The sequence below is a fragment of the Melanerpes formicivorus genome, unplaced genomic scaffold (assembly GCF_026170545.1).
Source record: "Melanerpes formicivorus ecotype bairdi unplaced genomic scaffold, bMelFor1.0.p_v2 SCAF_18, whole genome shotgun sequence".
Taxonomy (NCBI): Eukaryota; Metazoa; Chordata; class Aves; order Piciformes; family Picidae; genus Melanerpes; species Melanerpes formicivorus.
This window is the reverse complement of record NW_027142370.1, coordinates 10,717,058-10,742,803: the sequence shown is the minus strand read 5'-3', so window position 1 is coordinate 10,742,803 and position 25,746 is coordinate 10,717,058. Positions and strand designations below refer to the sequence as shown.

Below are 25,746 nucleotides of genomic sequence, written 5' to 3'. Positions count from 1 at the left end.
CTGGAGAAGGCTCCAGGAAGACCTAGTAGCAGCCTTCAGTACCTGAAGGGGCCTGTAAGAAGGCTGCAGAGGGACTGTTTCCAAAGGCCTGCAATGACAGGTCGAGGGGCAGTGGCTAGAAATGACAGAAGAGCAGATTTAGACTGGATGTTAGGAACAAATTCTGCACCAGGAGGGTGATGGAACACAGCAACAGGTTGCCCAGGAAGGTAGCTGTGGCTCCATCTCTGGAGATATTCAGGGTCAAGCTTAATGGGACTCTGAGCAACCTGGTCTAGTGGAGCTGTCCCTTCTGACTGCAGGGGGCTTGGACTGGATGACCTAGAGACATGGGAAGGATATTCTTCCCCATGAGGGTGGTGAGGCACTGGAACAGGTTGCATGTCTCCTAGGATGTTTCGTTTATTATAGCATGAAGCTTCAGGTATTACTGAACTGAGAATGTAGTATTCAAATACAGTGTTCTGTCCTCACAGGGACAAAGAAATGTATTAATTGTTTAGTATTATGTGCTAATTAAAAGTATAAAGTATAAAACACATTCACTACTGACAGTCTAGTCTTTATTGACAAACTATTTCTGTGCAGGCAAGTGTTGTTCCAAATGCTCCAGTGCAAAGTTCCCATTATTTGCTTCAATGCAAAAGATTTCCTGAGGACTCTGCTTCAAGTTTATAGGGATGAAATTAGCTGGAGACAAGGTAATAATCTAATCTGTCATCTAATCCTGTAGTCTCTGTGCTACTGATGGTGCTGTTAAAACCACTGAGTGCAGAAGCAGCTAGATTGGTGGTTAAGGGATGTACTTGAACGTGTCCAGAGAAGGGCAAGGAGGCTGTGGAGAGGCCTTGAGCACAGCCCTGTGAGGAGAGGCTGAGGGAGCTGGAGTTGCTTAGCCTGGAGAAGAGGAGGCTCAGGGGAGACCTCATTGCTCTCTACAACTATCTGAAAGGTGGTTGTAGCCAGGAGGGGGTTGGTCTCTTCTCTCTAGCAACCAGCACCAGAGCAAGAGGACAGTCTCAAGCTGTGCCAGGGGAAGTTTAGGCTCAAGGTGAGGAGAAAGTTTTTTACTGAGGGAGTTGTTAGACATTGGAATGTGCTGCCCAGGGAGGTGGTGGAGTCACCATCCCTGGAGGTGTTCAAGAGGGGACTGGATGTGGCACTTGGTGGCATGGTTTAGTCATGAGGTCTGTGGTGACAGGTTGGACTTGATGATCTTTGAGGTCTCTTCCAACCTTGGAGATACTGTGAGACTTAGTATTGGAAAAGAGAGTTTCAGTACCATGGAAAAGAATACCCTGTGATAGGACAGGGAGCAATGAGTACAAGGTGGGACACAGGAGGTTCCACCTTGACATGAGGAGAACCTTACTGTGAAGGTGACAGAGCACTGGAACAGGCTGCTTAGAGAGGTTGTGGAGTCTCCTTCTCTGGAGACTTTCAAAGCCCATCTGACTGTGTTCCTGTGTGATCCTGCTTTAGCAGGGTGGATGGACTCGATTTCTAGAGATCCCTTCCAACCCCTAACATTCTGTGATTCTGAAAATGTCTACAGGGAAAACAGAGGGTAAAACTTTACAGGTCTTTCTCAGTGTGGGAGGTGATTTAAGTATTCTGATTCTCAGGCATAACTTATTCTTGTAGTTGCAGATAGTGTGGTGCTAGATCCCAGGATTGCAGCGTGGCTGATAAACCCCAGCGACACAGTTCCCTCTTTTGAGAGTCTAACACAGAAGTATTTTGAGGAGCCTGTTTCTGTGGGAGGAGTAAACAGAGAGGCAGGCACTCTGAGAAACACTGCAGTAAGTAGTTTGGTTTATATTTCTTCTGGTTGGGTTAAAGGGGGAAGGAAATGATGAAAGAATTGCTTTCACCATGGTGGTGGTGGTGCATGGTTGGACTTGGCGATCTTAGAAGTCTTTTCCAACCCAAACAGTTCTCTGACTCTATGATGCTTTGGCCACATTAGCCCTCTGAGCTTGTTTGACTGATAAAAATAAGAATGAGCAGCAACTTAGATGGTGTTTGAAACCTTTCACTTCCTCAGGCCTGAGTGTTGTCACATGGTTACAGAGCTTCTAGGATACAAATCCACAGATGCCAAGTGGGCTTAGCATCTACAGGGGCCAGTTGTGTCAGCACATACCCACTAGTACAGACATTGCTGAGGAAACCAGAGCCAGTTTGAATCACCATCTGCAAACTGCAGTTGTTGAGAAGCTCCTGCATGAGTTAAGCTGTCACTGTGGGGAGTGGACAGGGAAAGAGGCAGAAGCTATGAACTTGGTTATTTCTCTTTGTGATATTCCTTCCTGTGAGTCAGCAGCCTTAATTTTGTCTCTTTCCTTAGCTTGACTCAGCCTTTTGTTCTTCATATATCACATCTATTCTTAGTTGTCATGCTCAAATTTGGCATCCTGATTCCCAGCTTTCAGTTCAATATTGAAGCCTTATTTCCTCCCTGCCCTACTTCAGGTCTGGTTCGTTTCCTTACCCCAGACATTTCCAGTGCCTTTATGCTGACTTGTTCACCCAGGTCCCAGTTAATGCCTCCTCCTCTGTCATTATGCCCCCTCATTCCTCATGCAATTAATTTGTTTGCTGGACTCTTCCACTTTCTTTTTGTCTTCTCTGTTTCCTGAGTCCAGTTCTTCCTGTGAACAGACTTCTCTCTTCAGCCTTCTTGCTCCAGCTTTACTGGTAGGGTCCTAGCAGCCCTCCTCCTAGCAGCATAAGGGGCTTATGCCATCTGATGTCATGTCTTGTGCCATACTTCTTCAGTTTATCTCCTCTGTATTGTGCTAGCCTTGTCCCCCCAGCACAGTACATGGAATGATGCTGGTTTATTCTGTAGCCTGCTGCTCACCCACATACCCCACTAGCACAGAATCTGAGCTGCTTGCTGCTTGTCTCTGTTGGATATTGTGCCAGAAGGCTCAGCAAAAGGAGTCATAGTCCAGATGCCTTGAAACCTTTGCTGAAACAGGTGCTGAACACCATACTGCTCTTGTCCTTGCTGCATTTGCTGATGAGGAATCTCAATGTCAACTGAAACCTCTCATTAGGCTTACTTCTGCCTCCAGAATGGGACTGAGGAAGCTGCCTGTTTCTGAAAGCACAGTTATTTCACAGCTTGTATGTTCCAGAACCAGGAGATGTGGATGGTTGATAGCTTTTCACTGGATTATGGGCCTGCTTAAATTGATCTTTCTGAGGCAGAGAGAAGTCTTCACTGACAGGACACAGGACTAGACTGTTACAAAGCAAGGATGATCACCAGTGGATCTAACTATTTCATCTGTGAAGAGAGCTCTCTGCACCCTACATTCAAGTGTCTTTTGCTTCTCAGTCTTGCAGTGCTCAAGTCTGCTGTAGGGCAGGAGGAAGCCTGCACAGTGGGTGCCCGTGCTGTCTACTCACAGATCATACAACCACAGAATCATAGAATCAACAAGGTTGGAAAAGACCTCAGAGATCATCAAGTCCAACCTGCCACCCAGCACCTCATGACTAACTAAACCATGGCTTCAAGTGCCACATCCAATTCTTTTTTGGGCACTTTTTGGACAGTGACTCCACGACCTCCCTGATGACCAGTATGAAGTTGTATGGGCTTGAGCTGAAGATGTATAGCCCTTGAGCAGGTGGGGAGCCTGCATGGGCTGTCAGTGGAATTCATTATCCCATTTTCACATTGGGACTTTGCTAGGACATGCTTCTCACTAAAAGACACCAGCTTAAATAGGATCTCTTTAGTTTTATCTGCTGTTATCTTGAGCCATGTGGTCATTGGAAGTAAAAACAGCTATGGCCCAGCATAAGCATGTTCTGAATGCCTGAAACACTGCTGCCCCTCTGTTTCATGGGATGTCTGCAGCAAAGATTACCCCAAAACTTGGATAACTCTGGGTTTAACATGAAACATAGCTTCTTGTAACGAGCAGCTGTCTTCCACACTTCTGTTAGAGCTGACAATTCTCTTAAAGATTAGCTGGAGAACTGTGATGAATATCCCCTGATGGTTCTTCCCCAGCTATACACCAGAGTGCAGGCCTCTGTAGCAATAATGTGTTGTCATTTGTCCTAATAGAAAGTGATTTTCAGTCTGCTCTGGCTCTATTGTGTTTGAGCAGCAACAAGCAATTTGGGTTCCTTCTGCATTCTGTTTGAATCAAATAGTGAATGAAGCATTGCTCTTGTCAGTCTGCATCTGCTGCAATGCTTTGGTACCAGACTTTTGCTTTTTTTCAAATAATAGGGCTGGTTTGCAAACAATAGGCCAGAATCATGAGTTTGGTGTAGAAGGCAGATTTTTGTAGCCTGTTTGGAGGATGGAGTCTGTTTCCTTGATGTGTAGCTGACTCTTGTCCCAGGAGGGCACAGGATAAGGTGTGGAAGGTATTCTAGTGTTTCACAGTATCACTAAGGTTGGAAGAGACCTCAAAGATCGAGTCCAACCTGTCACCACAGACCTCATGACTAGACTATGGCATGGTGTTTCAGTCCATGCCTACCCTCACTCTCTAGAAACAGAACCAGGAGACTCTGAGAGTCATCCTGAAGACAAGGAGGAGACAATGGCAGCTAGTTCAGGGAGTAATTCCTGCAGAAAACCCTATTCAGATGGGAAAAGTTGTCCAGAGGTACCTTCTCATCAACTCAGAGGAGCAGCTGTAGTGAAAGGAGGAAGCAAAGGATTTTCTCCTCAGTTTGCAAGCAGTAATAGAATTCTGACTGTAATGTCAAAGGCAGTGATGCTATTTCTCCAGACTCAGTCTGTGCAAAGTGCACATAAAGGAACAGCTAAATTCTTGAATATCCATGATCTGTACTGCTCTGCTGGTGAGTTTATAGTGTCAGTCAGTGTTGGAAGGGACCACAAGGATCATCTAGTTCCAACCCCCCTGCCATGGACAGGGGCACCCCACACTAGATCAGGCTGGCCAGAGCCTCATCCAGCCTGCTCTTAAACACTTTGTTTGTCAGAAGTCTGAGAATCTTGTCAAATGTGAAATATAACAGGGGACATGCAGAAAAAACTTATTTGTCTGCTCTAATCCCTTTTAAAGTAGACAGTATTCCAAATGGAATAGAATAGAATTAACCAGGTTGGAAAAGACCTTTGAGATCATTGAGCCCAACCTATCACCCAACACCATCTGATCAACTAAACCATGTTTCTGTTGGCATTAAAACTCTTGATTTTTTTTTTAAATGTGTTTGTATCAGAACTTAGGTGTGGACTTGGAGAAGCTTTATAATGTCATGATGGATCTTGCTCAGGACTTAAAGGTAAGATACAAAAAGTAGTTGGATATAACCTTGGATGGGTTATCCTCCAGTAAAGAGAGTTAGTGATTCACACATCCATGGAAGGGTTTGGGTTGGAAGGGACCTCCAAAGGTCATCCAGTCCAAGCCCCCTGCAGTCAGCAGGGACATCCTCCACTAGATCAGGCTACTCAGAGCCTTCTCAAGCCTGACCTTGAATATCTCCGGAGTGGGGCCTCAACTACCTCCCTGAGCAACCACTTCCAGTGTTCCCTGACCCTCACAGTGCAGAACTTGTTCCTAACATCCATTCTAAATCTGCTTTTCTTTCATTTCAAACTCATTGCCCCTCATCCTGTCACTGCAGGCCTTTGGAAACAGTCCTTCTGCAGCCTTCTTCTAGCCCTCTTCAGATACTGGAAGGCTGCACTAAGGTCTTACTGGAGCCTTCTCTTCTCCAACCTGAACAAGTCCATCTCCCTCAGCCTGTCCTTGTAGCAGAGGTGCTCCAGCCCCCTGATAGTTTTTGTGGCCCTCATCTGAACCCCTTCCATCAGGTCCATGTCCTTCCTGTGTTGAGGGCAGCAGAGCAGAGGGGCAGAATCACCTCTCTCCCATCTGCTGACCATCCTTCTTTTGATGCAGTCCAGGATGCCTTTAGCCTTCTGGACTGCAAGTGCACCCTGTTGACTCATGTTGGCTTAATCTGGGTATCTAAGTGACCCAGCAGTATGATGAAACAATCTGAGGAGAGGTAACGGAGAAACACCAAAGGCACAGAAATGCTGAGAGCCAGACTACAGGAGGAGTTTTTGGACAAGTGTTGCTGTCCAGTTGCTTTCAGTGGTTAGAGGGAAAACAGACTTCCTGTTCTTTGTAACTAAATTGGGTGCATAACCCTGTCATCTTTTATTTTGTTCCTGATGAAAACCAAGTTATGAGTTCTGAGTGGCTGCTTAATTATTCAAGTGAATAAAGAAAAAGGGATTGCTGTGTCCTGTTAAAATGGAGCTGGCTCTGAGAGGAAACAATTTATAAAGATGAGGGATGTCTATTTCTTTATTCCTGTACCAAAAGATTGCTATTGAAACAATGGTTTCCTTTTCCCCACAAGAAGAAGTGCTGATGGGCTGCAGTGGTTAGGTATTAGAATTTACACGAGTTCATAGTTCATTCCACAAGCAATTGTCACATAAAAAGGGAACTACACTGAAAGTGAGAAACTGGAAAATAGATCCACAGAATGACATGCCTTTGTTTTCACATTAAAATTGGCTGATACTGAAGAATTTGTTTGCATCTTGCTTTCCAGGTTCAAGGCTTGTGGAAATTATATTGCACATTAGAGCTTCCACTCCTCAAAATTCTGGCAGGTATGAAAGTCCACCTCAAAATGTGGGTTTCACTGTTTAGGACAAGGGCTGATGGCTTCAAGCTGGAAGAAGCTGGATTGAGATGAGACATGAGGAAGAAATTCTTCCCCATGAGGGTGGTGAGGCGCTGGAACAGGTTGTCCAGAGAAGCTCCAAGCCTGGCAGGGTTCAAAGGCAGGTTGGATGGAGCCTTGAGCAAGCTGGTCTGGTAGGACGTGTCCCGGCCCATGGCAAGGGGTTGGAAGTAGATGATTTTTGAGATCCCTTCCAACCCAAACCATTCTAGAATTCTTTGATTCCATTTTCACACAGCTGCTGACTATGCTCCAGTAGAAAGTTACACCTCAGAATCTTAAATGCGATCTTACCCTCCTCCTGACAGCTGTGCAAGGTTGAGTTTCCATTTTGCAGCCTGAGAAGCAAGGAAGATCAAAACTGTCAGCTGTTAGTGTTCTCATTGTGCAATTGTACTTACAGTGATGGAAACACACCAAATCCATGTCAACAAGCAGGAGCTGAAAAAAACATCAGAGATTCTGGGGGTAAATGTTGTCTTTATTTGTTTCTCCTGGAAATTGTCTTGCATCACCTTCCTGCTTTTAGGGAGGATAGTTGATTAAAGAGCAGAGGAAGCTTTTTCTCTGTCCCAGGTTACATGACAGCTTGGGGCTTCCAGTGTGTTTTGTTGTTTTAAAATGTATTATTGTTGTTTATTGTTCTTATCTTAATTACTATTTATTGTATTATCCTGATCATTATTATTATTGTTTTGTTGACACTTTATTATTTGATTGATTATATAATGACTTCATTCTATTATTATATGGTGATGATGGTCCTCCTTCCTCCTGCATTTTGTAGCATTCTTTCCTATTCTGTATCATAAAATCACTTGGTGCCATGGTTTAGGAGTCATGAGGTCTTGGGTGACAGGTTGGAACTTGATGATCTTTCAGGTCTTTTCCAACCTTATTGGTTCTGTGTGATTCTGTGATAAAATCTGACTAGATAATCACAGAGTATTACTCACAGCCCTCTATAGACTTCCAGTGCCTGAAGAGGGGCTACAAGAGAGCTGGGGAAGGACTCTTTATACAGGAGCTTGTAGTAATAGGATGAGGGGCAATGGAGGGCACATTTAGTCTGGAGATTAGGACAATATTCTTTACAGTGAGAGTGGTGAGACACTGGAACAGGTTGCCCAAGGAGGTCGTGGATGCCCCCTCCCTGGAGATGTTCAAGGCCAGCTTGGACAAGGCCTTGAGCAACTTAGTCTAGTGGGGAGGTGTTCCTGTCCATGGCAGTGGGGTTAGAACTAAATGATCTTGAAGGTCATTTCCAACCTAAACCATTCTAGGATTCTATGATTCAGGAACCTAAATGATTGCCCTACAAATGGGATGCTCATTACATAGAATTATATAGAATAAACCAGGTTGGAAGAGACCTTCAAGATCATCGTGTCCAACCCATCAACCAATCCAACCCACCTAAACAACTAACCCATGGCACCAAGCACCCCATCAAGTCTCCTCCTCACTACAGCAAATCCCCTTCTCAGATGAGGACACAGTCTCAAGCTGTGCCAGGGGAGGTTTAGGCTGGATATTAGGAAGAAGCTCTTCACAGAGAGATTGGCCATTGGAATGTGCTGCCCAGGGAGGTGGTGGAGTCACCATCACTGGAGGTGTTTAGGAAGAGCCTGGATGGGGTGCTTGGTGCCATGGTTTAGTTGATGAGATGGTGTTGGATGATAGGTTGGACTCAATGATCTCAAAGGTCTCTTCCAACCTGGTTTATTCTATTCTAGTCTAGTCTAGCCTATTCTAGTCTAGCCTAGCCTATTCTATCCTACTCTATAATGAAGAACTATAGATTAAAGAGCATACAAGCAACCTGCTAACCCGAATGTTGACAGCCAGCAGTGATTACACATTAATCAAGTACCCTGTTTGTAAATAGAAGTCCAAAATACTTGTTGGGTTAGGAAGTAGGAGATAGTGAAAGAAACAATCCTGTCAGCAAAATAATTCTGCTTTACCCATGTCTAGTTACGACTCAAAGAGCTCGAGCAGGAAGCTCATCAGGTTGCTGGAGAGCGATTCCTTTTGACCAGCAGCACTCAGCTCAGAGAGGTAGTGTTTATACTACTGTTGGTATGTAAGTCATGTCAATTGTTATTGATACAGAAGAATTACTAAGTATGTAAAATAGTCCTTGCTGTTCAGAATTCTCTTCCTTCCACATTAATGAGCTTGTTTTCTGATTTTTATTGGAGGACCTGACAGCTTTTCATAACTCTAATGATAGTCTGTGTTTGGGTATATGTATAGCCAAATATATATAGGATATAAATTGGATATGTGTTGGAAATTGAGTATTTCACTTTAGTAAACACCAGTCTTTCAAGAGCTCAAAAATAAAGGTTTGGCCTTCTCCATCCTGTGACAGCTGTCTTTGCCACACTATGCTCTATTCTCCTTCAAATCTGCATTCTAGACTTAAGTCCAGGCCCCACACACATGTTTTTCCTTTCTGTTTCAGCACCTGCCAACACTGGAACATTTCTCTTCTGTGTGTTTTCTTACTCTAGGTACTGTTTGAGAAGCTAAAACTGCACACACTGGAACATTTCTCTTCTGTGTGTTTTCTTACTCTAGGTACTGTTTGAGAAGTTAAAACTGCACACACTGTGTGAGAAACTTCACAGGACTGAAATACAACAGCTTGTGTCCACCTCAGAAGTCGTGGTGAGATGAGGAGATGGGCTCCCTCAGCCTGTCCTCATAGAAATAAAGAGAAAAATATAATTCACAGTCTTTATTTTGCAGCTACATAAGTTGAAAGATCTTCATCCTTTGCCTAAGATAGTTCTAGAGTACCGGCAGGTGAGCTGATATTTTTCATGTGATGTAGTTGCACTGATGCAAAGTCAACTCTACCAAGGCTGGGGCTAAACCATGGCCCTCAGCACCACATCTCTGCCTCTTTCAAACACCTCCAAGGATGGGGATTCAACCACCTCCATTGGCAGCCTGTTCCAGTCTTTGAGAACCCTTTCAGGGGAAAAGTTTCTTACATTCTCCAACCTAAACCTCCCCTGATGCAACTTGAGACCATTTCTTCTTGTCCTATCACTTGTTAGTAGGGACATGAGGCCAACCCCATCCTGGCTCCAGCCTCCTCTCAGGGGGTTGTAGGGAGTGAGAAGGTCTCCCTCAGCCCCTTTTTCTCCAGAGATGTAAAGGAATAAATTCCAGTAGGTGACAAGCCCTACAAGGAGAGGCTATGGGGGCTGGGATTATTTAGCCTGGGGAAGAGGAAGCTCAGGGGAGACCTTATTGCTGTCTATAGCTACCTGAAGGGAGGTTGTAGCCAGGAGGGAGTTGGTCTCTTCTCCCAGGCAACCAGCACCAGAACAAGAGGACAGAGTCTCAAGCTGTGCCAGGGGAGGTTTAGGCTGGAGGTGAGGAGAAAGTTCTTCCCAGAGAGAGTTGTTGGCCGTTGGAATGTGCTGCCCAGGGAGGTGGCGGAGTCACCATCCCTGGAGGTGTTCAAGAGGGGATTGGACGTGGCACTTGGTGCCATGGTTTAGTAGCCATGAGGTGTTGGGTGACAGGTTGGACTTGATGATCTTTGAGGTCTTTTCCAACCTTATTGATTCTATGATTCCCAAGTATCTGCAAAGAACTGGCTTTAGAGCCCAGCCAAGCACTTTACCTATGCTTAAAGAAGACAAGCCATTGTTTACTAAGATGAAAGTGATTTGTAACATGGGTATCAAAGCAAGTTAAGATGTATTTGGAAATGAAGATTTTTAACTTGCAAAATCTCTTAATTTTAGAAACAAACATTTGTCTAAAGTTTGTTTTTCTTTGTCATTTAGGTGCACAAGATGAAATCAACTTATGTGGATGGCCTACGAACGTGCATGAGAAAGGTAGAGATAGCAAAAGGAGGGTTTAAGTAGGTCCTAACAAGGTGGGAAGGGATTGTGGTGTTTCCTGTTTAAGAACTTTCTTATATGGACAGTTCTGAAGTGTTTCCTTCTGATTTTGTAGTCCTGATTGCAGTGAGTTTGTGTTGCTGATACTTGCATTGCATGAAGTTGTTGTTGTCCTTTATTTCACTACAGGGATTTATTTCCTCTACATGGAATCAGACAGGAACTGTAACTGGCAGACTTTCAGCCAAACATCCAGTAAGTGAGCCTGTTAGAGGGTTTAGATTTGAAAATTGGTATTATTTATGTAAAATACATCATATTTTTAATGCATGAATTGTTTGTGTTCATCTAAGCCTAGCAGTTGCTGTATTATATCATAGTATCATTCAGGATTGGAAGGGACCACAAGGATCATCTAGTTCCAACCCCCCTGCCATGGGCAGGGACACCCCACACTAGATCAGCCTGGCCAGAGCCTCATCCAGCCTGGGCTTAAACACCTCCAGGGACAGGGCCTCCACCACCTCCCTGGACAACCCATTCCAGGGTCTCACCACTCTCATGGTGAAGAACGTCCTCCTCACATCCAGCCTGAATCTCCCCACCTCCAGCTTCATTCCATTCCCCCTAGTCCTATCACTACCTGAGATCCTGAGAAGTCCTTCCCCAGCCTTCCTGTAGGCCCCCTTCAGATACTGGAAGGCCACAATTAGGTCACCTGGGAGCCTTCTCTTCTGCAGACTGAACAGCCCCAACTCCTTCAGTCTGTCCTTGTAGGAGAGGTGCTCCAGCCCTCTGATCATCCTTGTGGCTATGCAAATGTGGGAGAGAAGAATCTTATTAAATGGGTATAGGAATAACAGCAGAAAAGTAGTGACAAACTACCTGTAGGAAGGTTCTGTTTGGTTGAGTCATGGCATTTCTCAGCCATAGCCTGACCTCTGGCTCTGTGAGAGAGGGGGAATAGAAGCAGAAGTGGGATTTGGCTCATGAAGGCTAGAGGGAATCCGTGAGGCTGTTGTCCTGTGCCTGAAATTCTTGTCCTTCTGGCTCATGTAGGTGTGAGGGCTGCTTGTCTGTCTGTGCAGGCACTGGCCTTGAGCTTCGTGGCTACAAATGGCATTAGAACCTTTCTGCAGGCTCAGGGAAAAAGGCCACAAAGATGATCAGAGGGCTGAAGAACCTCCCCTATGGGGACAGGCTGAGAGAGTTGGGGCTGTTCAGCCTAGAGAAGAGAAGGCTCCAGGGAGACCTTAGAGCAGCCTTCAGTACCTGTAAGTGGCTGCAGGAGAGCTGGGGAGTGACTTCTCACAAGGTCTTGTAGTGATATGATGAGGGGAATGGCTTTGAGCTGGAAGGAGGGTGATTTAGACTGGAGATTAGGAAGAAATTCTTTACAGTGAGGGCAGTGAGACACTGGAACAGGTTGCCCAGGGAGGCTGTGGATGCCCCCTCCCAGAGGTGCTCAAAGACAGATTGTGTGGGGCCTTGAACAACCTGGTGTAGTGGAAGGTGTCCCTGTTCATGGCAGGAGGGGTTGAACTGGATGATCCTTAAGGTCCTTTCTAACCCAAATCATTCTATGAATCTATGTTTTCAGAGCTTGGTCCAGGAGCAGAGATGTTAGACTTAATGGTTATGCTGTGACCACTTTGCATGGATGGGGTCATATGGCTCCTTGCAAGACCTGACTGGTGTGGTGTCTTTGGGAGTTCCAGCAGAAAGCTGTCCTGGGAGGTTCTCATCCTCACAGTACTGGTGACTTCCTTTGCTCTTCTTTCACCTGTCTTGACAGTTCAGGTTTCATTCATACCTTCCTACCTGTGGTACCTATTTCTGTTTAGTTTGCCATCAGCTAATAGGAAGTGCTTCTGCTTTCTGCTGGGTAAAACAGAGTGGCTATAGGACCCTGAATTAACAATGGAAGGGAGGAGTGTTCCTGCTGCTCCTGCTTCTCATGCACCCAGATGGGGAAAGTGGTAGGACAGGTTGGAACAGATGAGCACGAAGGTCCCAGGTAACTATTCTGCTGTGGTGCATGGGCATTTTTAAGTTGGAGCTGAGCAGACAGCTGTCTTGAACAACTCCAGCCAGCACAAGGTGACCTTTGGCCCCCCATGCTAAAAGTGGCACAATATCTACTTGTCTTAAAGGTTGTTTTTCTCCAAAATAATGCTGCTGAAGTTAGCATCCAGGGTTGCCTAAGGCTTTCTTTCCCTTATAAGGCAAAGCATTGGCATGGCTGCTTTTTGTGTGAAATGTTTGTGGAACTGATACCATCTGTTTCTGAATCACTGATTGATACAGAAGATGCATGGCAGTGCCCAGCCACTTTACAAAGTGTTAAAGGATTGGGAATACTCTTGCCAGCAATCATAAATATTGTAGCTGGTTTTGCATTGCCTAGCTTGTTAGGGCAAATTCAAGCTGAATATCTGCTGAGGTAGTTCCTTTGTAACTGTGTTTTACAATGCTTTAAGGAGTGATTAAAGCAAACAATCAGGGTAAATCAGCTGAAGTGAGAAGTCAAGTACAAAAAGAATAAACCCAAAAAACCATCATAAGAAGGACACAGAGCTGTTGGAGCACCTCTGCTGTGAGGATAGGCTGAGGGGGCTGGGGTTGTTCAGCCTGGAGAAGAGAAGACTCTGGGGGATTCTTAGAGCTGCCTTCCAATACCTGTAGGGATTCTACAGGAAGGCTGCAGAGGGACTTTTCATAAGGGTGTTTGGAGACAGAACAAGGGGGGAATGGTTTGAAGCTGAGGGAGAGTAGGGTTAGACTGGATCCTAGGAAGTTCTTCAGTATGAGGGTGGTGAGGCACTGGAACAGGTTGCCCAGAGAAGCTGTGGAGGCTGCAAGCCTGATAGGGTTCAAAGCCAGTTTGGGTGAGGCTTTGAGCAAGCTGGTCTATCAGGAGGGGTCCAACTTAGTGCATGAGAGGAAGGCTGTGGATGTTGTTCACCTGAACTTTTCTTTAGACACCGTGTCCCATAGCATCCTCCTAGTACCAAAAAGGAGGAAGCCCTTTAGCAGCAGTTCGTATGATTCTGAAGGAAAATAGCTGTCTGGTCTTTCACTAGCCACTAGGTGGCAATTGCAGACAAGTCAAGATTTGAGGAACGGGTGTAGACACGCTCGCAGGCTGCTGCTGCGGTGTGACCTTGCTGATCTTCCTATTTCCTCTAGTTATTGAGCCACAAGCTGTGTTTTGAACATTATCTTTTCCAACCATCCTTTTTGCAAGGCCTGAATGCTTTGTAAGAAGGCACCTCCTGCCAGACCAGCTTGCTCAAGGCCCCATCCAGCCTGCCTTTGAACCCTGCCAGGCTTGGAGCCTCCACAGCTTCTCTGGGCAACCTGTTCCACTGCCTCACCACACTCGTGGGCAACAATTTCTTCCTCATATCCCATCTAGATCAAGCTTCTTCCAGTTTAATTACAGCTATATAATGGTGATCCCAAGACTGGAAATGACACTGTTCTGGTTTGGGTGGTTTGCTCTTTTACTTCTGCTCTACATTTCAATGGCTTTTGCAGTCTGCTTACATCCCCCTTAAGTGCAAGATAACAATTTGGAGTGGAGAATTACACAGAAAATGATGAATCTGATTTGGACATCAGTTAGCACCATTCCCATCTCCTGAGTTCACAGCATCCCATAATATTATGCTGTTCATCTCACTCTTAAACCACTCACAAATTCATTCTGTGGAGCTACAGACACTGAGCTTGATAGCCATTACCTCTTGTCATCTGTTACCTTTCCAGATGAAGAGGCATAATGACATAAAATAACAGAAGGAAGCTCTTGTGTGTCATCTTTCATGCTTTACTGGAGCTGTGTGAACCCAGACCTCTAAAGAAAAATCTGCTGGTTTCCCCAGCCCTCTGTGTTTGCTCATAAACTTAGCTGTCACTTCAACCTTCTCTGATGTGCTGTGGCTGACAAAAATCTCCTTGATTTTATCATGCACCTCAAAAAAAAAAGTGGCAATAGGTATTAGAAAAATGGCTTGAGCCACAGGATCCTGGAATGGGTTGGGAACTTCAAGATCATCTAGTCCAACCCCTGCCATGGGCAGGGACACTTCCCCACTGGCCCAGGTTGCTCAAGGCCCCATCTAAGCTGGTCCTGAACACCTCCAGGGAGGAGGCATCCAAAGCCTCCCTGGGCAGCCTGCTCCAGTGTCTCGCCACCCTCACTGTGAAGAAGCTCTTTCCTTGGTTTAAGGTAGGGTTCACAGCTATTTTTATTCCACAGTAATGCAGCAGATCTAAAAATAGGTGTAAATAAGAAGACAACAATTTTTATTGGGCTCCTAATAATGTCCTGTGGTGCAGCCAGAGAGCAGGGTTTGGGAAGGCTGCCAGAGAGAAATCATAGTATCATAGTATCAGTCAGGGTTGGAAGGGACCACAAGGATCATCTAGTTCCAACCCCCCTGCCATGGGCAGGGACACCCCACACTAGATCAGGCTGGACAGAGCCTCATCCAGCCTGGCCTTAAACACCTCCAGGGACAGGGCCCCAACCACCTCCCTGGACAACCCATTCCAGGGCTTCACCACTCTCATGGTGAAGAACCTCCTCCTCACCTTCAGCCTGAATCTCCCCACCTCCAGCTTCATTCCATTCCCCCTAGTCCTATCACTGCCTGAGATCCTGAGAAGTCCTTCCCCAGCTTTCCTGTAGGTCCCCTTCAGATACTGGAAGGCCACAATGAGGTCACCTCGGAGCCTCCTCTTCTGCAGACTGAACAGCCCCAACTCCTTCAGTCTGTCCTTGTAGGAGAGGTGCTCCAGCCCTCTGCTCATCCTTGTGGCCCTTCTCTGGACACGTTCCAGCACCTCCACATCCCTCTTGTAATAGGGGCTCCAGAACTGGAGGCAGTACTCCAGGTGGGGTCTCCCCAGAGCTGAGCAGAGGGGGAGGATCACCTCCCTTGCCCTGCTGGCCACACTTCTCCTGATGCAGCCCAGGATCTGATTGGCTTTGCGGGCTGCAAGTGCACACTGAGAGCTCCTGTTGAGCTTCTTGTCCACCAGCACCCCCAAGTCTCTCTCCTCAGGGCTGCTTTCCAGCCAGTCCCTGCCCATCCTGGATTTGTGCCTGGGATTGCCTCGACCCAGATGCAGGACCCTGCACTTGCTCTTATTGAACCTCATGAGGTTGGCTTGTGCCCACCTCTCCAGCCTGACAAGCTTCCAGTTTTGAAGAAAGGGCAAATATTCAGAGGTAACTGTAGTTACCCAAGTGTGAAGATGCCTCTGAAAGGCAAAGTGCTTCATCTTATTCATTATATGAGGGAAAAGACTTGTGGTCATCAGTATCACTCATGGTTTTTATGCTGCTTATAAACTGTTCATGCCCATGTTTTCATGAACCCTAACTGACCAAGCATTTCTGTTCTTCTTTGTAGAACATTCAAGGTATCTCTAAACACCCAGTTAACATTGCAAGGAAGCAGTACATAAAAGGTAAGCTGTGTTTTCATTAACATGAAGAGGCAATTTTATCTACTGATGGGTCTGAGTTCTGGTTTACAGCAGATCAATAGCTCCAGCACTAAGGAATAGAAGGGATTCTTGATGCTGAGTTACACTTCAGCATTTAAACCAATTGCTTTTTGCTGACTGTTCCTCCACAAAATCTGCTGTTTCAGCACTGATCTAAATAGTCACAAGCTAGTAGATTTTCTTGTTTGTCTCCCTTGGCTACCTTACTGTTCCTCCAGATGTAATTCATAGAATCGTGGAACTGCTGAGGTTGGAAGAGACCTCTGAGGTCATCAAGTCCAAGCAATCACCTTGAGCTCACAACCCCACTACTGCTGCTAGGCCACTGCCAGTAAACCATGTCCCTCAGCACCACATCCATGGCTCTTTTAATCCACTTGAGAGATAGTGGCTCCCCCACTTCCCTGGGCAGGCTGTGCCAGTGCATGAGAACCCTTTCTGTGTAAAAGTTTTTCCTAATATCCAGTCTGAACCTCCTTTGGAACAACTTCAGGCCATTTCCTCTTGTTCTATCACTTGTATGTGAGAAGAGACCAACTCCCATCAAACTCCAGCCTCCTTTCAGGGAGTTTCAGAGAGCAATAAGGTCTCCCCCCAGCCTCCTCCAGACTAAACAACCCCAGTTCCCTCGGTCACTCCTCATAAGACTTGTGTTCAAGGCCCTTCACCAGCTTTGTTGTCCTTCTCTGGACGTGCTCCAGCATCTCAATGTCTTTCTTGTAATAAGGGGCCCACAACTGAAGCCAGTATTCTAGGTGTGGCGTCACCAGTGCTGAACAGAAGGGGCCAATTGCATCCCTAGACCTTCATCTTGACTCCGTTAAATAGCCTAGGGATGATTTTTGTGTGCATTCAGCCCATAAGGCTTTTCCTGAGGAGAGGTTAAAGTTGGGCCATTTTAATCCAATTTAGAACACCAGTAAGTAGTCAGTTCCCAGAATGGTAGGGGTTGGGTTTAGATGTGTTGGTTTTGCTAACAGAAGTGAATTTCAGGCAGATAGGATAGAATAGAATAAACCAGGTTGGAAGAGACCTTCAAGATCATCGTGTCCAACCTGTCATCCAACACCACCTAATCAATTAACCCATGACACCAAGCACCCCAGCAAGTCTCGTCCTGAACACCTCCAGTGATGGTGACTCCACCACCTCCCTGGGCAGCACATTCCAATGGGCAATCTCTCTCTCTGTGTAAAACTTCCTCCTGACCTCCAGCCTGAACCTCCCCTGGTGCAGCCTGAGACTGTGTCCCCTTGCTCTGGTGCTGGCTGCTTGGGAGAAGAGACCAACCTCTGCTTGTCTACAACCTCGCTTCAGGTAGTTGTAGACAGCAATAAGGTCACCCCTGAGTCTCCTCTTCTCCAGGCTAAGCAGCCCCAGCTCCCTCAGCCTCTCCTCCTAGGGCTTGTGTTCCAGGCCCCTCACCAACTTTGTTGCCCTTCTCTGGACATGCTCCAGCAAGTCAACCTCCTTCCTAAACTGAGGGGCAGAACTGGACACAGTACTTGAGGTGTGGCCTAACCAGTGCAGTGTACAGGGGCAGAATGACCTCCCTGCTCCTGCTGGCCACACTGTTCCTGATGCAGGCCAGGATGCCATTGGCCCTCCTGGCTGCCTGGGCACACTGCAGGCTCATGTTCAGCCTACCATCAACCAGCACCCCCAGGTCCCTCTCTGCCTGGCTGCTCTCAGCCACTCTGACCCCAGCCTGTAGCTCTGCATGGTGTTGCTGTGGCCAATGTGCAGAACCCGGCACTTGGATGTGTTAAATCTCATGCCCTTGGACTCTGCCCATCTGTCCAGCCTGTCGAGGTCCCTCTGCAGAGCCTCTGTACCCTCCAGCAGATCAACTCCTGCCCCCAGCTTGGTGTCGTCAGCAAATTTACTGATGATGGACTCAATGCCCTCATCCTAGAAAAGCATGGCCCAGTGATAAAGACAGAAGCATGGAATGGTAGGCTCCTAGGGGAGAGAGATTTGCCAATATCAAGTCTCCTTGAGTGCCTGCAGACAGAGCTGGGAAATGCTGCTCAGCTGTTGCACTTGGTTGTCAGACAAAGGCAGACTTGATTTCACAGCTATTTGCTCTCTGCATTTCAAATAATACAGATCATAAACCAGGAGTCTGTTGCAGACCATGTAAAACTGTGACAGCAGTTTCATTTTTTATCTCCATGATTCATTTTTATAGGGTTTTTTTGTTAGAAAGAAAACCAAACTGTGTGAGCAGTGGCTGTGGAAAGCTGAGCTGCTGTGCATCACTGTGGCACAGAGGCCTTTCTGGAGACCACCCAATCAATTTGGTTAATGATCTTAGAATAAGTTTCTTATTCCTGTGTCTGGATACACTTCCTAGGGCTGGGCCAATTCCAGGCACAAATGTAGGCTGGGTGCAGAGTGGGTTGAGAGTAGCACTGAAGAAAGAGCCTTGGGGGTGTTGGCTGCTGAGAAGATCCCCAGGAGCAAGCAGTGCCTTCATGCAGCCCAGAAGGCAGCTGTGAGCTCTGCTGCAAGAGGAGTGTGGCCAGCAGAGCAAGAGAGAGGATTCTGCCCTTTGACTCTGCTCTGCTGAGACCTCACCTCCAATACTACCTCCAGTTCTGGTGTCCCCAGCATGAGAAGGACACAGAGCTGCTGCAATGAGTCCAGAAGAGGGCCACAAAGATGATCCAAAGGCTGGAGCACCTCTGCTATGAGGATAGGCTGAGGGAGCTGGGGTTGTTCAGCCTGGAGAAGGCTTTTCCTAAGGGTGTCTAGCAACATGACAAGGGGGAATGGTTTGAAGCTGAGGGAGAGCAGAGTTAGCCTGGATCCTAGGGAGAAGCTCTTCAGTATGAGGGTGGTGAGACACTGGAACAGGCTGCCCAGGGAGGTTGTGGATGCATCTTTCCTGGGGGTGTTCAAGGCCAGCTTGGATGAGACCCTGGGCAGTTGGGTCTAGTTGAGAGGCAACCCTGCCCATGGTGTGGGGGTTAGAGTAGATGATCTCTGAGGTCCCTTCCAACCTGAGCCATTCTAGGAGTCTATGATTTCCCTCCCCACACACACTTTTATGCTGATCAGATAATTCTGTTGTATTTCAAAGCACCATCTCTTTTTATGCCCAGACAAGTGGTATTCTCAGGGTGCACTGAGGTTCTAATCCCTCCTCAGTGTAATTTATTTCTCTGTGATATTACAGGGGATTAGAATTTAGATGCCTGTATCAGCTCTGTGTTCTCACTGTAGTATTCCCCTACCACCTGTAACTCAGAATTTGGTTATTAACACTTTGCTGCTGCATACTCTAAGATAAGAAAATGTATTTTTAGTTCATCTCTGTAGACCCTTCCCTATCTGGAGGCCTCCTTTATTAAGTGGTCTGTGAGTACTCTTAGTTGTTGTAGATGTTAGATAGTGTTTTGGGAAGGGTTTAGTCCAAACTTCAACCTAAGACCACCATGGCCATGTCCCAAAGTGCCATGTCCACACATTTCCTGAACACCTCCAGGCATGATGACTCCACCATCTCCCTGGTCAGCCTGTTCCAAAGCCTGACCGCTCTTGCAGGAAAGAAAATCTTTCCTAATACCCAACCTAAACCTCCCCTGGCACAATTTCAGGCTGCTTCCTCTCAGTCTAGCTCTTCCTCTCTATACTGCAAGCATGGCAGAGATAGAGATGTTGTACATGACCCATAGAGTAAAGCCACTGTGATGCTGGCAGTGCTCTGCTAAATTGTTTGCCTTGCCATTTGTGGCCATGGTTTGTGGGGGTAGTAGCCTCCTGTGGCTTGAATCACAATATTTTGGGCTTGGGACTTAAATGTCTACCTCCTCTCTAGGAAAAGAAGAGGAAATAGTAACCATTTCCCCAAGAACACTGTTTGTTTCCAACAAAGGCTGTACATTTTTAGCAGCAGGTAAGACAGCATGCATTGTCATTCTCATGCATATTAATGTTCAAAGTTCTGTCATCTCTTTTCCCCCTCTCCTTTAGAATGTGTATTTCACAAGGCTGTCAGACCCCTTTGTATCAGTTCATGTTGTTGTATGATGTACAACATCCAGTCCAACCATTCTCCCACCAAGGCTGGGGCTAAACCATGTCCCTCAGCACCACATCTCTGCCTCTGAAACACTTCCAGGGATGGGGATTCCACCACTTCCCTGGGCAGCCTGTTCCAGCCTTTGAGAACCCTCTCTGGGAAGTATTTTCTTCTAATGTCCAACCTAAACCTCCCCTGGTGCAACCTGAGACCATTTTCCCTCATCCTGACTCTTGTTAACAACTAGTAGAAACCATGACCCACCTTTCAGGGAGGCTTCAGCCTCCTTTCAGGGAATTGTAGAGAGCCAGAAGGTCTCCCCTCAGCCTTCTTATCATAGAATCAGTCAGGGTTGGAAGGGACCAAAAGGATCATCTAGTTCCAACCCCCCTGCTATTGGCAGGGACACCCCACACCTCCTTAGTGTGCTTTGGAAGTGGCTGATACATAAACCTTATCAACTAGTAACAAAGAGCTAATAAGATTAATTAACCTCTGGATGCAGTGAAGGAATCAGACACTTTCTGCTCTTGTGGCTGGAATCTAACATCTTCAGGATGAGCTTTTTACAGTCATCTGGGTGTGTGTTTTGAGCATGGGGAAATGACTGTAGAGCCCAGGCTTGCCTTTTAATCTCTGACAGTTTGGATAAAATGCAGATATGTTTTCATTTTAGAACAGTAGATTTATTTGAGCACTGTTTTCTAGATTTTTCACACATTGAGCTGAGGATCCTTGCTGACTTATCCTCTGAACCAGAGCTTTTGAAGCTGTTCCAAGAGCCTGAAACCGCTGATATCTTTTCCACGCTGGCTGCTCAGTGGTAAGAGTCAATGGTGCATTTTGGGGGGATAATAATTAGACAAAACAGTAAGAATAACTTCAACTCTTGTGGCCCAGTGTTTACAAAAGGCAGCATTTGCTGTGGTTAATACTGCTTTAACACCATGAATGACAACTCCTTTCTGTCTTTCTCAGCCTTGTCTTCTCCACTGTGATAATCACCACATGCCAGTGGTAATGGCCATGCCGCCAGTGCTGCAGTCCCACTGACCGGTATGAGCCCTGTGACTAAAGCTGGTGTAATAATGTGCCTGCTGAGAACGTTCTCACTGTGTTCTTGTTCACCAATTCCTTTTAAAAAGCCAGAGCAGCAGTTCAGTAGATTATCCAGCTGAAAAAAAGTGCAGAGCAAAGTGGTTTTTTAGTATATGTTCAAGCATTTTTGAAAGCTGCTTGGTAACCACAGAATGGCTCAGGCTGGAAGGGACCTCAGAGATCATCTGCTCCAGCCCCCCTGCCATGGGCAGAGTTGCCTCTCAACTAGACTCAGCTGGTCAAGGCCTCATCCAGCCTGGCATTCAACACCCTCAGGGAGGAGGCATCCACAGCTTCCCTGGGCAACCTATTCCAGAGTCTCACCACCCTTGTACTGAAGAACTTCTTCCTAGGATCCAGTCTAACCCTGCTCTCCCCTCAGCTTCAAACCATTCCCCCTTGTCCTGTTGCTAGACACCCTTGTGAAAAGTCCCTTTCCAGCCTTTCCTGTAGGATCCCTTCAGGTATTGGAAGGCAGCTCTAAAGGCCCCCTGGAGTCTTCTCTTCTCCAGGCTGAACAAGCCCAGTTCCCTCAGCCTATCCTCACAGCAGAGGCATTCCTTGGATGATCTTTGTGGCCCTCCTCTGGACTTGTCCGAGCAGCTCTGTGTCCTTCTTATGAAGCCATAGGGTTTAGTGCTTCCACCTTCTGATGGATGATGTGATAGCTGGGGGAAAAAATGGTACTTCAGTAATTAAACCCCAAAACTATTTCTGATCATCACGATTATTGATATGGTGATACCAATCTGTGTGCTGCTGGAGGGAGGGATGTCATTCAGAGGGACATGGACAGGCTGGAGGGGTGGGCCAATGCCACAAAGCCAAGTGCACCTGGATTCGGGCAGTCCAAAGCAGAAATCCAGGTTGGGTGGAAAAAGGGTAAAGAGAGAGCAGTGCTGAGGAGAAGGACTTGGGGGTGCTGGTGACGAACAGCTCACCATGAGCTGGCACCGTGTGCTGGCTGCAGGGTACAAAGAACCAGAATCATGGAATCAACAAGGTTGGAAAAGACTTCAGAGATCATCAAGTCCAACCTATCACCCAATACCTCATGACTAACTAAACCATGGTACCAAGTGCCATGTCCAATCCCTTTTCAACATCTCCAGGGATGGTGACTCCACCACTTCCCTGGGCAGCACATCCCAATGGCCAATAACTCATTCTGTGAAGAGCTTTCTCGCCTCCTGCCTAAACCTCCCCTGGCACAGCTTGAGACTGTGTCCTCTTGTTCTGGTGCTGCTTGCCTGGGAGAAGAGACTACCCCCCACCTGGCTACAACCTCTTTCAGGTAGTTGTAGAGAGCAATAAGGTCTGCCCTGAGCCTCCTCTTCTCCAGGCTAAACAACCCCAGCTCCCTCAGCCTCTCCTCATTGGAGCTGTAAAATGGAGCTCAAGGTGTACTCATTCTGCTACTGAGAGCTGAATCAGCACCTGATGCATGTGAGAGAACAGGACTCAGGGTCACAAGCATACCAATAAATGTAGCTATGGAGAGAGCACCTTTCTCTTTAGAGTCACTTAGCAGCTCTGGATATTCTCTGGGTGCTCTAATAAATTCTTAGCTTTAAGATGATATCACTGAAACCTCGTGATGGAGTTAGATCCTTATTTTAGCTTGGAGGTATGTTGCAAATGTATGCATGAAGATGAGTCAAATTTTGTCTCAACTCTGGGCAAGGCTCCAGAAATACCATTCTATTCAGCAACCTCACAGCTCTTGGCAGCCGTCAAGCTTCTCAGAGTTGCTACACAGGAACTTTAAATTTAATGAAATATTACAGGCAAATATTTTTATCAGACAGAAGTGTCATGGTGTGTCTACAAAATCATTACATAATGATTCTGCTGACTCTTCCTTTGAGCTTCAGGAAAGAGGATGTGTTGAAGTAACTTTCTGCTGGATCTGTGATGGAATTACAGAATGGTTTGGGTTGGAAGACCATCTAGTTCCATGAGAATGGAGTAGAACAGAATAGAATAGAATTAACCAGGTTGGAAGAGACCTTTGAGATCGAGTCCAACCTATCACCCAACACCATCTAATCAACTAAACCATGGCACCAAGCACCCCATCCAGTCTCTTCCTAAACACCTCCAGTGATGGGGACTCCACCACCTCCCTGGGCAGCACATTCCAATGGCCAATCTCTCTTTCTGTGAAGAACTTCTTCCTAACATCCAGCCTAAACCTCCCCTGGTGCAGCTTGAGACTGTGTCCCCTTGTTCTGGTGCTGGTTGCTTGGGAGAAGAGACCAACTCCCACCTGTCTGCAACCTCCCTTCAGGTAGTTGTAGAGAACAAGGTCTCCTCTGAGCCTCCTCTTCTCCAGGCTAAGCAACCCCAGCTCCCTCAGCCTCTCCTCATAGGGCAGGGACACCTGCAGCTTGCTCAAGGTGCCATCCAACCTGGCTTTGAACATTTCCAGGCTTGAGACTCCCACAGCTTCTCTGGGCAACCTGTTCCAGTGCCTCCTTCCAAGTATTGAGTTTACCTTCTAGCAAGTACTGGACACCTTAACTGTTCATCTGAGTCTCTCTGGCTTTCAGAGGCTTGCCAAAAATGGCTGCAGAATAGAGGGCATAGCTCATTATTTCTTTGTAGCAATGACAATTGCTATCTAGAATAGAATAGACCAGGTTGGAAGAGACCTTCAAGATCATCGTGTCCACCCTATCATCCAACACCACCCAACCAACTCACTCGTGCAACCAAGCACCCTGTCAAGCCTCCTCCTGAACACCTCCAGTGATGGTGACTCCACCACCTCTCCGGGCAGCACATTCCAATGGGCAATCACTCTCTCTGTGTAAAACTTCCTCCTGACCTCCAGCCTGAACCTCCCCTGGTGCATCCTGGGACTGTGTCCTCTTGTTCTGGTGCTGGCTGCCTGGGAGAAGAGACCAACCTCTGCCTGTCTGCAACCCCCCTAAGGACATGTATGGCTATTATAGAATCCCAAGGGATTGATAAATTCTTTACCACTGCTAATCATTTTGAAAGAAGTTTCTGGCTGTTTTTATAGTACAAACTTGGCTGGCTGCCCCTTGAAGACGGGGAAGAACCTTTAGCTTACACTGTCCCTGCCAGAATCAGAGCAACCTGAGCTCTTGACTTCCAATCATCTGGAGCACTGCAGGCTGCTTGTAAAATGTGCTGACCATAAACATCCATCTTTCCTCAGCTGATGTCAGTGTGGGCTCCTGGTAATACCTGTTGTGAACCATTTTGGTGAGAGGCAGACATGCTGCTTTTGGAAATTGTTCAAGAAAAAGCCTAGAGAGGACCAAAGCACAGAACTGCTGGGGATTGCCCTGCCAGAAGGACAAAAGCATTTTGTTTTCAATAAGTTAAACCAGAACTGAATGGGAAGCCCACAGTGCAGAAAGGTTTGTTTTGCTCTTTGCAGGCTGTCTTCCTCCAGGAAGTGAGGAAATTTTATTCCTTTACCACTTGCCAAGCAGGGGACCCACAGAACTGATGCTATCTAATAATGGCAAGGGGGGCCAAACTGTTGCTGCCTGGCAGTTGGTCTAGCAGGAACTAGGGCAAAATAGGGACTCTTGTTTATCCAGCCACTTGGCAGTTGGGGATACTTCCTGACAATAGCTCTATCTGTTGAGATCCTGCTGAGTTCTGAAGAACACAGGAAATAAGCAGAGGTATTTTGGCTGTTCCTGAAATAAATCAAAAGAAGTCCTTGTGGGCTAAATTATCCCAAAAGATAGACAAAAATGATACAAGAGGTGAGTGCTCTGGGTCTGTTGGGAAAAGATAAGGTCAGGTGTGCACACATGCTTGATCTTGGGGCTGAGTAAATACACAGGCACTTGCCCATAGGTGTTTGATACATCCCTGTTTCAAACACATTCTTGATCAAATAGGTTAAAGCTTCAGCCTCAGCCAAACACTGTCTTTTTGTTTAGGATACTTCATGTCACTGGAACAGGTTGGATATTTTTAAGGCCAAGCTGGATGTGGCTCTGGGCAGCCTGGTCTAGTGGAAAGTGTCCCTGTACGTGGCAGGGGGGTTGCAACTAGATGATCCTTGAGGTCCCTTCCAACCCTGACAATTCTGTGATATATGCAGCTGGTGGCCAGTCACAAGTGGAGTCTCCCAGAGCTCAGTGTTGGGGCCAGTTCTGTTTAACCTTTATCAGTGATTTGGATGAGGGACTGGAGGGCACCATCAGCAAGTTTGCAGGCCATGCCAAGTTAAGCAGCAGTGCTGATGGGGTACTTGGTGCCATGGGTTAGCTGTTTGGATGGGTTGGATTGGTTGATGGGTTGGACACGATGATCTTGAAGGTCTCTTCCAACCTGGTTTGGTTTATTCTAAATAAAGGTTTTATTCTAAAGGAAGGCTCTGCAGAGAGATCTGGACAGGTTAAACCCATGGGCTCAAAGGAATGAGGCTCAACAAGACCAAGTGCTGGGCTGAGATTTTTATCCCTCTCTCCATAAGCATCACTTGTGAAATGTGTCTGGTTGCTGATGAATGATTGTAGT

The 25,746-nt window shown here is 46.6% G+C and overlaps 1 protein-coding gene across 1 annotated transcript in view; it reads left to right on the top strand.

Annotated features, from left to right (window-relative positions):
• The window catches only part of POLN (DNA polymerase nu), a 74,831-nt gene that overhangs the window by 6,413 nt on the left and 42,672 nt on the right, over positions 1 to 25,746 (top strand). The window contains exons 5-17 of the mRNA XM_068149739.1: positions 589 to 701; positions 1,645 to 1,797; positions 5,219 to 5,292; positions 6,583 to 6,643; positions 7,121 to 7,185; positions 8,695 to 8,778; positions 9,304 to 9,393; positions 9,475 to 9,531; positions 10,530 to 10,583; positions 10,779 to 10,844; positions 16,013 to 16,070; positions 19,933 to 20,010; positions 20,845 to 20,959. Coding sequence (XP_068005840.1) covers positions 589 to 701; positions 1,645 to 1,797; positions 5,219 to 5,292; positions 6,583 to 6,643; positions 7,121 to 7,185; positions 8,695 to 8,778; positions 9,304 to 9,393; positions 9,475 to 9,531; positions 10,530 to 10,583; positions 10,779 to 10,844; positions 16,013 to 16,070; positions 19,933 to 20,010; positions 20,845 to 20,959 — 1,068 coding nt within the window. The remainder of the gene's footprint in view (positions 1 to 588; positions 702 to 1,644; positions 1,798 to 5,218; positions 5,293 to 6,582; positions 6,644 to 7,120; positions 7,186 to 8,694; positions 8,779 to 9,303; positions 9,394 to 9,474; positions 9,532 to 10,529; positions 10,584 to 10,778; positions 10,845 to 16,012; positions 16,071 to 19,932; positions 20,011 to 20,844; positions 20,960 to 25,746) is intronic.